Source organism: Crocodylus siamensis, chromosome 3, assembly GCF_052110815.1.
Source record: "Crocodylus siamensis isolate JL-2025a chromosome 3, ASM5211081v1, whole genome shotgun sequence".
Classification (NCBI taxonomy): domain Eukaryota; kingdom Metazoa; phylum Chordata; order Crocodylia; family Crocodylidae; genus Crocodylus; species Crocodylus siamensis.
In genome coordinates, this window is record NC_143397.1 from 24,254,559 (window position 1) to 24,268,591 (window position 14,033).

Consider the following 14,033-nt stretch of genomic DNA (forward strand, 5'->3'; position numbering starts at 1 on the left):
AACCAAAGCAACTTATTTAAAAACTAGGCTGCCGCAGGTTAGCTCCCTCCAGGAAGTGCTTGGGAGCACAGGGACAGTTCTCAAGTTCCATGCTGCTAACTGTACGGACATGCCTAACAGTAATTGTGTGGGGTCATGCAAAATGAGCTCTGACTGTAGATGGGAATGCAGCTGGATAAGGTTTGGGAACCACTGCCTAACACTGTCTGGCACGCTTGATGATTCAAATACCTCCTTGTCCACAAAACTATTAATACATTTTTAATACAACTTCTACTGGCAGATCAGAACCCACCTAAAGCCTGAAATAGTTGCAGAAAATACTCTTTTACAGTACATCAAAAGTATGGTCTAATGTATGGCATCTAAGAGGAACTCAGACCAGCTGGAGTCTTGTCTGCATGTTAGCTTTCTAGCACTCAGGCCACCCCCCATCCCACCATAAGTATGCTGGCTTTGCATTCGGTTAACTTAAATACTTCCAGAGTTTTGCAGTAGTTGGGACTATTACTGATCATACTGAACTCCTTGGGCCTGATAGCCATTTTCAGCACGTAGGCACAAAAGTGTAAAATTATACATTTTTTACTGCAGGGTAAACTACAAGTTAGCTGTTAATGTAGACTATGTTTGTACACGCAGGCAGTTACTGCAAAGCAGCTGGCACACTTCCAGAGTAACCTGAGTTTGTGCTGATGATGTCAGAGTTTATCTTCTTACTACATATTTTATGAACACATGACCACAAATATGAGCATCAGAAACATAATAATGAGAATAGGATTACAGAAGACTTAATACATAAATATCTTTACCATTGTTTGCCACAATTTACTGTTTCCCATCTTTCCTTTCTTTTCTTTTCTTTTTTTTTTAGTTCAAAACAAACTATGGTAAGAGAGAATTTAAAGTAGCAATTCCACCCAATGAAACCTCCACTATGGCTTCTGTAATCAGCAACGTCTCAGAGGCAATGGAAACCCTAACTCGAATAAAGGACGAGATTATCCCTGTTCCAGGATCTGTAAATGGAGTGAATGCACTGGGACTGGTGGTTTTTTCAATAAGCTTTGGATTGGTGATTGGGAGCATGAAGGAGCAAGGGCAGCCATTAAAGGACTTCTTTGATAGCCTTAATGAAGCTATCATGAGATTAGTAGCTCTAATCATGTGGTAAGTGTTTTATGTCTGCCAAATGCTCTATTATTATGCTAAGTGTTGCTGTTTTGTTGACAGTATATGCTAGATATCAAGGGTCTGTGTTGGGCAATAGGTCAGACTGGAAGATCTTTCTAGCTTTAAAATCTATACCTCTAAAGATCATAGTTCTCTACACTGTTAGTTTACGCTAAGAATCTAAATATTTTAGTATTTTCTAATTCTTGCTGCAGATAAATATTTTCCATTGCCACCATTACTAATAGATAAATGTAGTCTTTACTGTCCACTGGCATTGTTTTCATAATGTTAGGACATACATATTAGGAGATGTACTTTAGCAATACAGCTTTCCACAAAAGTTCCCCACACCAGATTCTAATACAACAGAAAAAAGTCCAGCTGCAACAGCAGTCATCCTTCTGTAGATCTTAGATTCATATGTTCAAAGCTAAACTCTCAAGTGTAGCTGAATTGTGTCTGGCACAACTAAGAAAAAGTAGTTTAAGTATCTTTGAAACACTGCACTCAGTCCTCAACAAAAAATAGCCTTCAAAATACTCTCTCTACCCTTTGTCTAACTACTTATTACTTGAAGCTGCCTGTGACTAGCCAAACCTAAAGACTCCATTGCTATGCCCCCTTTTCTCAGCCATCTACCTAATATTTAGAGGCAGGTGGCAAAGGAGTACATGTAAAAAATGACTAAAGAATTGGCTAAACTAGGTTTTAAATAGGAACCAGGGCTCCATCAGGCATTCATCAACTTGGAGAGTTACCAGCATTCCTCTTGACTTTCCCTTAGCTGACCCCAAACCCAGCAGAGCTGAGTAAATATGGCGGCAACCAAGTTGACTTGCCACAGGCCAGAATCTTGAACTGAGGCCAATCTAGGATGGTTATGGTTGCTAATATGTATAAAGCTTTGTATAAAAAAAAGGGGGGGATTGAAGTTGGATTTCTATTTGTTCAGCACAATGTTTATTTGCTTACTTGTTTATAGGTATGCTCCGCTTGGGATCCTCTTCTTGATTGCTGGAAAAATTGTTGAGATGGAAGACATGGGTGTAATTGGTGGACAACTTGCCATGTACACTGTAACAGTTATCATTGGTTTGCTCATTCATGCAATTATTGTTTTACCACTTCTCTACTTCCTGATCACCCGTAAAAACCCTTGGGTATTTATTGGAGGATTGCTTCAGGCACTGATTACAGCTTTGGGAACATCTTCAAGGTACAATAAGAAGATACTTTTAAGACTCAATAATAATAAAATCTGACATTTTCCAATCTTGTAGTCACACTTCAGGTGAAAAACTCCCATTGATATAACTGACAGGGCCCTTAGCTTATGCAAATGAGAAAAGACACTTTAAAAAGTGGGGGTTGTCTCAAAGAATATACAGGTGTCATTGGAAGCATTTACTTTTATACTTACCATGATCATAAATTTAAAAATAGTACCTAATTAAAATAAAGTACATTAACAATAAAATATACTATTGTCATGATGAAAAATATATGCTGGCATAACTGAATTAATTCATTGTCACAAGCATTTGGACACATCTTATTCAGGTCTATGCTTTCTAGTAAGCATAGTGAGGCCGCAGCTGGAGTACTGCATCCAGTTTTGGGCTCCACAATTCAAAAAGGATGTGGAGAAGCTTGAGAGAGTCCAGAGGAGAGCCACGCGCATGATCAGAGGTCAGGAAAACAGATCTTACGATGACAGGCTGAGAGCCATGGGACTCTTTAGCCTGCAAAAGCGCAGGCTCAGGGGTGATCTGATGGCCACCTACAAGTTTATCAGGGGTGACCACCAGGATCTGGGGGAACATCTGTTCACCAGAGCGCCCCATGGGATGACGAGGTCGAACGGTCACAAACTCCTGCAAGACCGTTTCAGGCTGGACATAAGGAAGAATTTCTTTACTGTCCGAGCCCCCAAGGTCTGGAACAGTCTGCCAGCGGAGGTGGTTCAAGCGCCTACATTGAACACCTTCAAGAGTAAATTGGATGCTTATCTTGCTGGGATCCTATGACCCCAGCTGACTTCCTGCCCTTTGGGCAGGAGGCTGGACTCGATGATCTCCCGAGGTCCCTTCCAGCCCTAATGTCTATGAAATCTATGAAATCTATGAATACAATTTTTACTAAATATGTTTGATTGATCTATTATTTGTTTGCTTACTTTCCGCACTGATTGTTTTCTGTGAAGAGCTCAGAAATGATCCATGAGCCCCTGAATAGCCCTGCTGGCACAGGTCTATGGGCATGAACCTAGTTAATACCACTAGGATTTCATTAGTATCAGTCTTTGAAGTCACTGAGCAGTAAGGAGGTGGAGTTGAGCATCAAGACTTACTCTGCTGACAGATGAACTACCAAGTATTCAAACAAGAGAGAGAAATAAGTAATCAGAGAGGATTGGAAAGAAATTTAGAAAGGGAGTTTGAAAGGCTTTATTTGTAAGTGAAGTGCAATGATCAATATGGAGACCAGCAGTGGACCCGAGCTGTAACCTGAAATAAATGTGTCATGATTTTATTCCAGCATGGAGTGAGAAGGGACTTTGTACGTAGGAACTGAAGGTTAGTGGGTAAGTTGAAAAAAAAAGATTTTGCATTGGAACAACAAATACAGAGACTAGGGAGCATCAGGGAGACCAAGTAGTTCTTGGGCAACCAAGAAGAGTCAGTGAGAAGGCTTGGTACTTCTTCCTCACAGAGGCAAAACAACAGGGTTTGACAATATGCAAGACTGGACCAGTTGTGACTACCAGGGAGCAGAGGACCAGAAGAAATTCCACACAGCTAAATGTTTATAATCATGCCCATTTCTTCAGTGAAGAAACAGGGAAAGACCTCTGACAATCCGGGTGGCTGAGTGGAATAGAGAGACATACAGGAGACACTTGTGCCTGGCTGCTCAACCTATAAGAAAAATACAAAGTAATTCCAACCATTCATGGAAGCCAGACAATCCTTCTTCAGTGGGACCATATACGAAACAATGGAAATAATTTTGTTCAAGGGACTGGAAGACAACAAGATAGTGCACTTTATTTTGGGAACCCAGAAACAACACAACTCTAAAAGAGTACAGGTTTTTCAAGTCAGCAAGCAAGTATCCAACGGTAATCGTGCATATTGGCACTAGTACCACACAATGGGTGCCGTTACTGGTTTGAATTTAAAGACAGCTCAAGATGACTTGGAAGGATGTTGAATAGAAAGAATCTCCCAGTGGCTTTCTTAGAGATCCTTTCTGGGGAGCAGAATATTCTGAAAGTGAATCACTGGCTAGAAGTATAAAATAGGTCTTCATTTTGTGGAACATTGATGCACTTTCCTAGGAGAAGGGGGAGTTATACAATTTGGATGGCTTCAGAAGAAGAGTTCGTCATCATTATAGGTTTAGATTTAAAGATAATTTTATAGTTTAGTGAAAAAGTGAAATGAAGGTGAAAAGTGAGAAAACACAGTAGAAAAATCAAGAAGTTGAGAACAAAAGTAATCAAGATACAAAGGACACAAAGATAAAAAAAATCTTTAATTACAGTATATCAATACTAGGGGCTGGGTTAATAAACAAGAAGAATGTAAATTGTCAATTTATGAGTATGAATCCATTTAGTTGGTTTTACTGAAACTTGAAGGAAAGATTTATGCTACTGGAATGTTAAAAAAGTCAACAGTTTTAACCGATTCAGGAAAGATTGAATAGGTGAAGGTTACAAAAATTGTGGCACTCTGTCAAAATTGGCATTACCTGCTTCTAAATTATTGACAGTCGTAGTGCTTGTGGACCTATGTTCTGACAGCTACAGAAGATAGGTTACTTTTGGCTGTCAGCAACAAACTGCCAAATCACACTAGAACACAAAAAGGCTCTCAGAGAAAATTATTCTATATTTTGGGGGGAAAAGAAAGTTGTTATCCTAGCAAATGCCAGTCTGAGTGACACACTCAAAAGAAATCATATTGCCAGTACTAAAATGTTCATCAATAATTTTTTTTAGTAATTACAAGAGCATTTTCTGATTCAAAGTGTAACATGCAGTGTGGGTGATTTCTGTGCTACAGCATCTTGACAAATCACAGAAGCAGCAGTTTAGATGCCAGTGATTGTGACTTGATTATGTTTAATTCTGCAAACAGAATAAAATATAAATACTTGCATTTTTAAAAAGCCAATTTCACAAAGCTGAATACAATTAGAAGGCCAAATTTGTTGGGAGAAATATGCATAATAATTGATAACTGTTGAAGACCATTTTATTAAATGTCTAAAAAACCTACAGTCCCACAGCTTAGAGAAAAGACTGCACTAATCGAAAAATAATCATGTCTAGAGAGGATGTGAAGGCAGCTATAAAAAATACAATATTATTTATTCCATAAATCATGGAATTTTTCTGAATTATTCCATTATGGTAGAAAGAAGCAGCAGATGGCAGGAAGTAAAAAACTCAGAATGTAGAAACTGTAGAAAATTAGAATTGGGAAGCAAAAGGACATAAGGAACAATCTATAGCCAGCAGAATTTAGGAGAGTCAGAAGCACTCTTCAAGCATATCAAGAAGAATAGAATATAATAGTATTGACATGACCAGAAGAAAATTATCCACTTAATAATAGTGCAGAAAGACATTCAATACATATATCTATTACCTATTTGAGTAAAAGACCTCTGATGATGATGATGAAATGCTCCTAAATCTGGATAGTTTTAAATCATCAGGTTCAGATAACTCTGATCTAAAAAATTTTAAAACATGGGATGAGGAGCTTTCTGGATCATTAATACTGACTTTTGGAATAAATACTGGAACAGTAGGGAAGTTCTAGAAGAAAGTTTTTTTAAAAGAAAGCTAATATGCCAATATTTTAAAAAGGTAAACAGCATAACCCTGCTAATTAAAGGCATGTTAGCCTAAAATCAGTGCCAAGCAAAATAACGGAACTACTGACACTGGACTTATTTAATAAAGAATTAAAGGAGAATAAGAGACGTAATACAAATCAATCTAGTTAAATGGTAAATGCTTTTTGGCAATGTTTCTTGGTGTGTTTTTCTGATGAAATTAATGTTTGATGAAAACATCAGTGTAAAAATATTAGAATCTGTGATGCATTCAACTAAGTATTGCATGACATTATATTTATTGAAGGAGAATGACAAAATAAACGGCAGACATAACATGGTTTAAAACTGGCTAGCTGACAGATCTCAAAATGTAACTGTAAATCAGTAGCCTTCAAAAAAAAGGTTAATATCTATTGAGGTATCACGGGGATTTGTTCTCAGCCTTACACATGTTAACATTTTTATCAATGATCTGAAAGAAAAAAAGGTGTTGCTTTGTGGATGCTACAGACATTTTGGGAGTAGCTGATAATGGAGAGGACAAGTCACTGATAGAGCAATCCAAATTGGTTGGTAAGCTATATGCAAGCAAATATATGCCTTTCCATATGGTCATATGTATATTCAGATACCTAACAAAAAAAGAACTTGGACCATATGTACAGAAAGGGGACCTTATTATGGGAAACAGAGATTCTGAAAAAGGGCAAAATAATGGAACATGGTCATGGTAAATAACAACCTCAATAGGAGCTCCCACTACGATGCTGTGGCCAAAAGGGCTAATGCAAACCTTGGATGCACAAGCAGAGAAACACGATGTTAAAAGTGGTTTATAATATGACCTCTATTCTTGGGACTGATACAATCAGTACTGGGATACCATGTTCAGTTTTGGGCTTCACGATTCAAAAAAGAGGTTGATAGACTGAAGAAGTTTTAAGAAAGAGCCACAAGCATGATACAAGGATTTAAAAAAATGCCTCTTATTGAAAACATGCCTCCATCCTTGGTAAGTTTAGTTTAACAAAGATAAGCTTAAGGAATATTTGATCCACAAGTGCCTATACAGAGAACAGTAATTTGACTACAGAACACTCCATCTAGTGGACAAAGTTATAGAAAGATCCAATGGCTAGAAGTTGAAGTTAGAAAAATTCAAATTGAGAAAGGATTGCAAATGTTTAACAATGAAGAAATTTGAACTTTGTTACTACTTGCCAAGTGGCTGTGACAGATTCACCATGATTAGAAATTTTAAAATTAAGACGACTGGTTAGGCTTCTAAAAAGATACTGCTCTAGCTGACATGGAAATTAATTCAGGGAAATCTATGTCCTTTGTTATACAAGAGATCAGACTGCATTGCTGTGGTTCCCTCTGCCTGTGTATAGATGCACATGCAGCCTTCTAGATATATATGTCTTTTCCTTGTTTTAGTTCTGCCACCCTACCTGTTACATTTAAATGCCTAGAAGAAAATAATGGAGTGGATAAGCGTGTTACAAGATTTGTACTCCCAGTGGGTGCTACAATCAACATGGATGGCACAGCTTTGTACGAGGCTTTGGCTGCAATTTTCATCGCACAAGTTAACAACTTTGATCTGAACTTCGGGCAGATTATCACAATCAGGTACAGAAGCCATTTGTGAACGCTTTGATTAAAAGTGCCTTTATGTTGATCACCCTCTTAGCTTACCCACTACAAATTGAAGAATGACTTCCACGACTGCTAAGTATGAGCCTGAGCTACATCTTAGTAGCTAACCAATTATTACACGATTTGTATTCTCAGTGTATTAACATGCAAGAGGGCCTGCAAAGCATGCAAGTGGGTTAGCCTTTAAAATTGTAATATGAAAACATAATCATTGAGTTTGAGGGTCATCAATAGCATGTGAGAGTAGTAAATTTATGTTCTGCTCAATGTAGTTGATTTTGTGTGGTGAATTATCATCTATTTCATCTGTGATTTGTTGTCTTATTCAATATACAAACTGCACAGCACAGCAGCCTGCTTCTATGCTCATTATTAGGGGAGAAAACATTCACTGAAAAAAATCTCACAGGGGTGTAGGTTATAGCCATGTTGGTCTAAGAACATCAGCAGACAATATATCAGATTTACCCAAAGAACCTTTTATTAGACCAACTCAGATAGTTGGAAAAATTCTACTTAGCAAGCTTTCAGGTTTAAATACCCTTTGTCAAGCTGAGGAAGCATCTTCAGTTGGTGTGCGCTCTTCCTGGATGGAATGAATGGTAAAGAAGCCAGAGGCTGCCTTTCTTGCATGCAGACCAGACTTTGTTACCATAAAGTGGACATGATCCTTTAGTGAGAACCATTTCTGGCTTTGAAAATGGTCATACTAATTCAATATCCAACACAGCAGGCAAAATTCTGCTTTCAGATTCTTGTGGCATATCATGGCTCTAATTATCTGCTCTCCCTCCTTAAATGAAACTTGCCATGATTAATGCAGATATGGTAAACTGCCTTTATATTGAATACCATAGGACAGGGGTGGGTAAAATGCGGACTGCAGGCCAGATGCAGCCTGCCAGGCCATTCTATCTGGCCCACAGAGCCCCTAAAAATTTAGAAAATTAATATTTATCTGCCCCAGCTGCCTGTCACGCGGCCCTCAATGGCTTGCCAAAACTCACTAAGTAGCCCTACACCCAAAATAATAGCCCACTCCTGCCCTGGGATCTAGTAGGAATGACAAATGCTGTACAATTATTACATGTCTGCTTTAAAAGTTTGATATTTCCAGAGAAGCAAAAGATTATTTATGAAACAAAAGGGAAATGGGACTAAACTAGTAAATTCAAAGCCAGGTCCAAATTTAGATCCATGGTTTGGCCTATTATTAACATGTGGACTAGGTATTAAGATTGGATCCAGATCCCAACTTTAACAAAGCTTGGGCTGGGAAGGGAGTTCAGACCTATCTACAAAATTAGAGACACTCCCAGTCTTTTATGATGTGTCCTGCTCCAATACATGAAGCTAAAAATCTGAAACATCAATATCTGGTCCTCATCTAGCATTTGTATTTGCTTAAGAGTTACGCATTAAATGCTTACTACTAGGTAGCAAGATTTTTTGGGAAGCTAACTTTTTTCCTTTGCTTTCTTTCATTTTGGCACAGCATCACAGCTACAGCTGCCAGTATTGGGGCTGCAGGAATTCCTCAGGCCGGACTGGTCACCATGGTCATTGTGTTGACATCTGTAGGTTTGCCTACGGATGATATCACTCTCATCATTGCAGTGGACTGGTTCTTGTGAGTATTTCACATTGAAGAGATAGACCATATTTCAATGGAAAATTCTAATTATTACTGAGCCTGCACATCATTTAATCAGTTGGCTCACTCTTTATGTGTGAAACTGTTCATAAATTTAGAGGTGGTTGGGTCTGTGTTTATTTTGTTTTTTTAAATACAATATTTTGTCATCACTGTAACCCTAAAGGAAATGAGGGGCATATTAGGGATCATACACAAAACAAATACAAATGTCAAAGCATCCCTCTCAACCAAAGAAACTATTCTGAAAGCTTTCAAACAGCCTGAATCTGACATCAATAAATAAGAATCATAACACTCCAGTATATGATGCTGTTGTTTGCATGTTGTTAATGAGCATCCTACAGTGAAAAAGGCATGAAAGTTTCCACTGTTCAGTTCAGAACTGCTTTATCCCAAACTTCCTGACTTTCCAAGTCAGTGAGGGTTTCTGTGCCTTCCCAAGAGATGAGAAAATAAAATACATACAGTGAATAATATCCATTAGCCCTATCCAACCACTGAATATGAACTGAGATTTGGTTGATTATAGGTGAATGACAGTGCAATTTAATTTCCCCATTCCTGTACATGTTAGAAAAGAAAATTAAGCAGTATTCCTAAGGACTGGGGAATTCCTTCAGGTCCAGCCAAGGTAGATGTGCTGGAATATCATTGCCACCACCAGAATCCAGGGACCTTTCCCATACTTGCAGAGCTGCTAAGCTAACTCACCAGCCAAGGAAGGAACATGCCAGACCAGAACCTGTTTTAGGATCTTTGCCTCAAGGGACATTGCATTGGTTAAATCAAACCTTAAGCAAAAAAATGGTAAAATAAGCTATTTTATCAGCTATCTAGACCCTATTTTACCTTAACTTCCTTCCCACAACCCATAAGTCTCCAGCTCAGTTGAAGGCTTTCTAAACTTTATAAGCACCAAGTGATCTTCAGGGTACCATTTGACTAATAGCATTACCTCACTGCTTCAGCTGAAAGGAGGTCCACTGTGCCATGGATGAATCTCACCCTGAATTATTTACAGAATATTAACAAGGATCATGTTGTTGCATTAGAATAAGAATTTTGATACAATTTTGGTTCATATAGAGAAGGATTCATGCCTGTGACATTTCTGATACATGAATATGCATAAAAGCATTGAACAATCCAGCAGTAGTTTTCAAAGACTATTTTACCATAGTAAATCTGCCCATGTCACTTGAAAAAGCCAGAAAAAATAGACTAATTCAACTATTTTTCATAGGGACCGTCTTCGTACCACTACCAATGTCTTGGGAGACTCCATTGGTGCAGGAATTGTTGAACATTTGTCACGGCATGAACTAAAGAACAGAGATGCTGAGATGGGTAATTCTGTGATAGAAGAGAATGAAATGAAGAAACCATATCAACTCATCTCACAGGAAAATGAGAGTGAAAAACCATTAGACAGTGAAACCAAGATGTAGGATAAAACAGGCATGTATCCAACACTAGAATTGTGGGAAACATACTTCTCCAACCATTTATACCTTGTTTTCACCAAGCCCATTTAGTCCATGTTTCTCCCCTTTATGATAGCACTGAATAAGAATTAATCACAAACATTCCAAATTAGCAGCGACCAAGGTGTATGTTGGCATTCTACTTTAAAAAATTAACAGGCTTCACACTGGTCCTGCAAGAAATGTGTTAACTGATGAAAAATACAAAAAAAGTGTGTATTAAAATCCTAAAAGTCCCCATGTATATGTTACTGAGCTCCGGAAATGTGACTTCTTTTTTTTTTTAATAAGTTGGAAAGACAAATTAGATAACAGAACCTGAAAAACCATTTTTATTTTTTTAAATACCTATTGCCATTTCCTAACACCAATAAGCATGCAGTCAACGATTCCTAACTTGATAACTGAACCAAGATGTATGAACTAACAGGATTGTGGTCTTTCATCTGCTGTCACTTTTCACCTATGTTATTTCCTTATTCTATACTAGAAGCAGAATAAAGAGAGTTACATTAAATGAAAGAAAAATAAGGAAGAGATGTTCACATAAAACACTCATGAGTAGAGCTTTTACCAGATTGAGCTGAAATATCATTTTTCAGTTGATTTCTTCTAAATAAGACACTTAAGCACTAGCAAGGGCTGATCTTGACAAGCGCTTATGTTTACTGCTCCCTTTGACCTGTGAAATAAATATTTGCAGGATCTAAGCCCTAGATTGGCTGGTCTTTGATGCAAGAAGTGCATCTTCATCTGTGTTTGGAAAACACTTAATGCACAGTGGGCATGCTCATAGTCTAAATAGTCTGCAATAGTAAAACAAGCAGAGAGCATCAGCACTTTGTAGGAAGCATTACAGGCCTGGGAGACGTTGATCGGAAACTAAGGAGATGGAGTTCTGGGTCAGACTCTGTGTTGCAGAAACTACATTGCTGGAAGTCATGACAGAAGGGGCATTTAAGTGGAAGTCTGCTAATGGCTCGGTCATTCAGTTGAGAAGTAGTGAGTCTAATAGCCAAATACACCTTCTTCTACTTGCGAGACAGAACTTACTGTCTCATTATGAGGTTCCCAAATTTTTGTGGGTTTACCAGCAACATCTCTATTAAAACATAAAGAATACTATTTTAGAAAATTAAACTAATGGGTGCTTTATTACTCCTTACTAGAAAAAATATAAATTGCAGAATAGTAAATACATTTATTAAAATGTTGAAAGTATAATAAAAAGAATCTTAAGAGCAATACTGTAGGTCTCCTTCAGGGAATACAGGAAGAAGGAATAAAAAAGGGAGCTAGTAGTAATCTTGTAGCTTTTTTGTCCACTTCATGATTATTCCCTGATGAAGCCCTTTTATGAAAAATATTAATTTTATTATTTTCCTTTGTTCTCCTTGTGTCATTGTAGGAGTCAAAGAGTAAAGTTTATAATGCAGTTAGAGATGGGGGACTGAAGGAGCATGAATAAAAAAAGCACAGCACTTACTGAATGGCCTTTTCTGCACAGAAAACTTTGGTTTAGTTCCAGGTTTTGGTTGGTTTCTTTGTTTTTAAGACAGAACAGAGACATGTCCTTGCTGCAACCACTACTCACCAAACTTCCATGATTAACACATGTAACTTTTGTCTCTGAAAGAACATAACAACTATAAAGTGAAAACGTCAGTGTGCTAGTTGAAGGCAGGTCTTTTCCCATGTTTGGAGCCACATGATAGGCTGTTTTTTCGAGGAGTGACAAGTCCTTGTTCATGTGAGTAGCTTAAGTGGGAATACTTTTACAAGAGTGGTGAGCAGGATTTAACTCAGAGTCCTTAGCAGTAAGAATGCTTTAAACCTGCAACGTTCTTTAAAATTCTCTAACTGAAAAGTGAAAAAGTGTGATTTTTTTTGCTAACAGAATACAACCCTAGCTTGCAGACACACACATCTTCTGTTTTGTAATTAGAGTTATTTTTATATAGATACTGTATTCAGTATGTGTGTATAAAAGTTAACTTTAGAATGGAGTAACAATTTAATTGTTAAAACTCTATTGGGAAATACATTGCAAAGACTTAATATAAATGGCTGTCTTTCTATGACATCAGTTGAGAAAAGTGAATTGTGTCACAAAGTATGTGATCTTTTTTACACTAACTTTGTTTCTTATGGAAATCAGGTATTATAGAGAGATCCCTTTTCCGAGCTCTCATTGGCTCTGCATTTAGAGGCACCCGGTGGGGACTGAAAAACATTACTTTGTAGATGTATTTTCAATAAAAAATAGTTTTACATTATTTGGCTGTTGTGCCATCTTATTCAAATTGTATGTAATGGGGGACTCTTCATGCACATTCAAAACATATAAGGAGACTTAAGGGTTCCATTGACTTGAGCACTTTTTACCCTGCAGGGTCTTACTGATGCATGAGTATTTCTCCTAGATTCAAATATCCATTTCCTAAACTTTTTCAAGAACAAGTGTCCAGTCTTCATGGACAAAACAAATGAAAAAGAACATTAAAGGAAGAAATAAGAAGGGAATATAAGAGAAAAAAAGTGAAAAATCCAAGTCTGAAGACAATGTTATAAAGAACTGGGAAATGATTTATCAACTTTGGTACTAATACTGATGACAGCACTGATTTAATGTTTATTATCACAAATGAACAAAGAAAAATAAAGTGTGAAAGAAGGTGTGTGATTTGATGGATTAGAACTCAAAATGAGAGAGTGGGTTAATTACATTTTCACTGCTGGATATTTTAGCTAATAATTGCAGCAACTGTCGATGAAGTTCAGTTCTCTTGAAAATGTAAGTACAAAAATATTTAAAAGCATAGGGTTGGAAGAGATTTCAGGGGTCACATAATTCAACCCCCTGCACAAATTCAGAATGCACCATTCTTATACCAGACAAATATCTATCTAGCCTGTTTTTGAAAACCCTAATGAAAGGTATTCTACAAATTCCCCAAGTATCTGGTTCTACTGTCCTACTGTTCTGACAATCAAGCTTTTTCTGAGATTGAATCTAAATCTATTGTGCTAATTTAAACCAACTGCTTCATGTCCTGACCACTTTGGCAAAGGAAAAGTACTTCTCCATCTTCTTTATGTCAGTCTTTCAACTATTTGAAAACTGTTATCATGTTCCCCTTTAATCTCGTTTTTGTCACACCAAGCCTATCTGGTTCTCTCAAAGTTTTCTTACACAG

The 14,033-nt window shown here is 37.4% G+C and overlaps 1 protein-coding gene across 1 annotated transcript in view; it reads left to right on the forward strand.

Moving 5' to 3' along the window:
- Positions 1-13,112, forward strand: part of SLC1A3 (solute carrier family 1 member 3) — a 106,151-nt gene extending 93,039 nt beyond the window's left edge. Inside the window, exons 6-10 of the mRNA XM_090037946.1 lie at positions 878-1,173; positions 2,162-2,395; positions 7,474-7,668; positions 9,191-9,325; positions 10,596-13,112. Of these exons, the coding sequence (XP_089894072.1) occupies positions 878-1,173; positions 2,162-2,395; positions 7,474-7,668; positions 9,191-9,325; positions 10,596-10,800 (1,065 nt within the window). The 3' untranslated portion in view covers positions 10,801-13,112. The remainder of the gene's footprint in view (positions 1-877; positions 1,174-2,161; positions 2,396-7,473; positions 7,669-9,190; positions 9,326-10,595) is intronic.
- Positions 13,113-14,033: the final 921 nt, after the last annotated feature.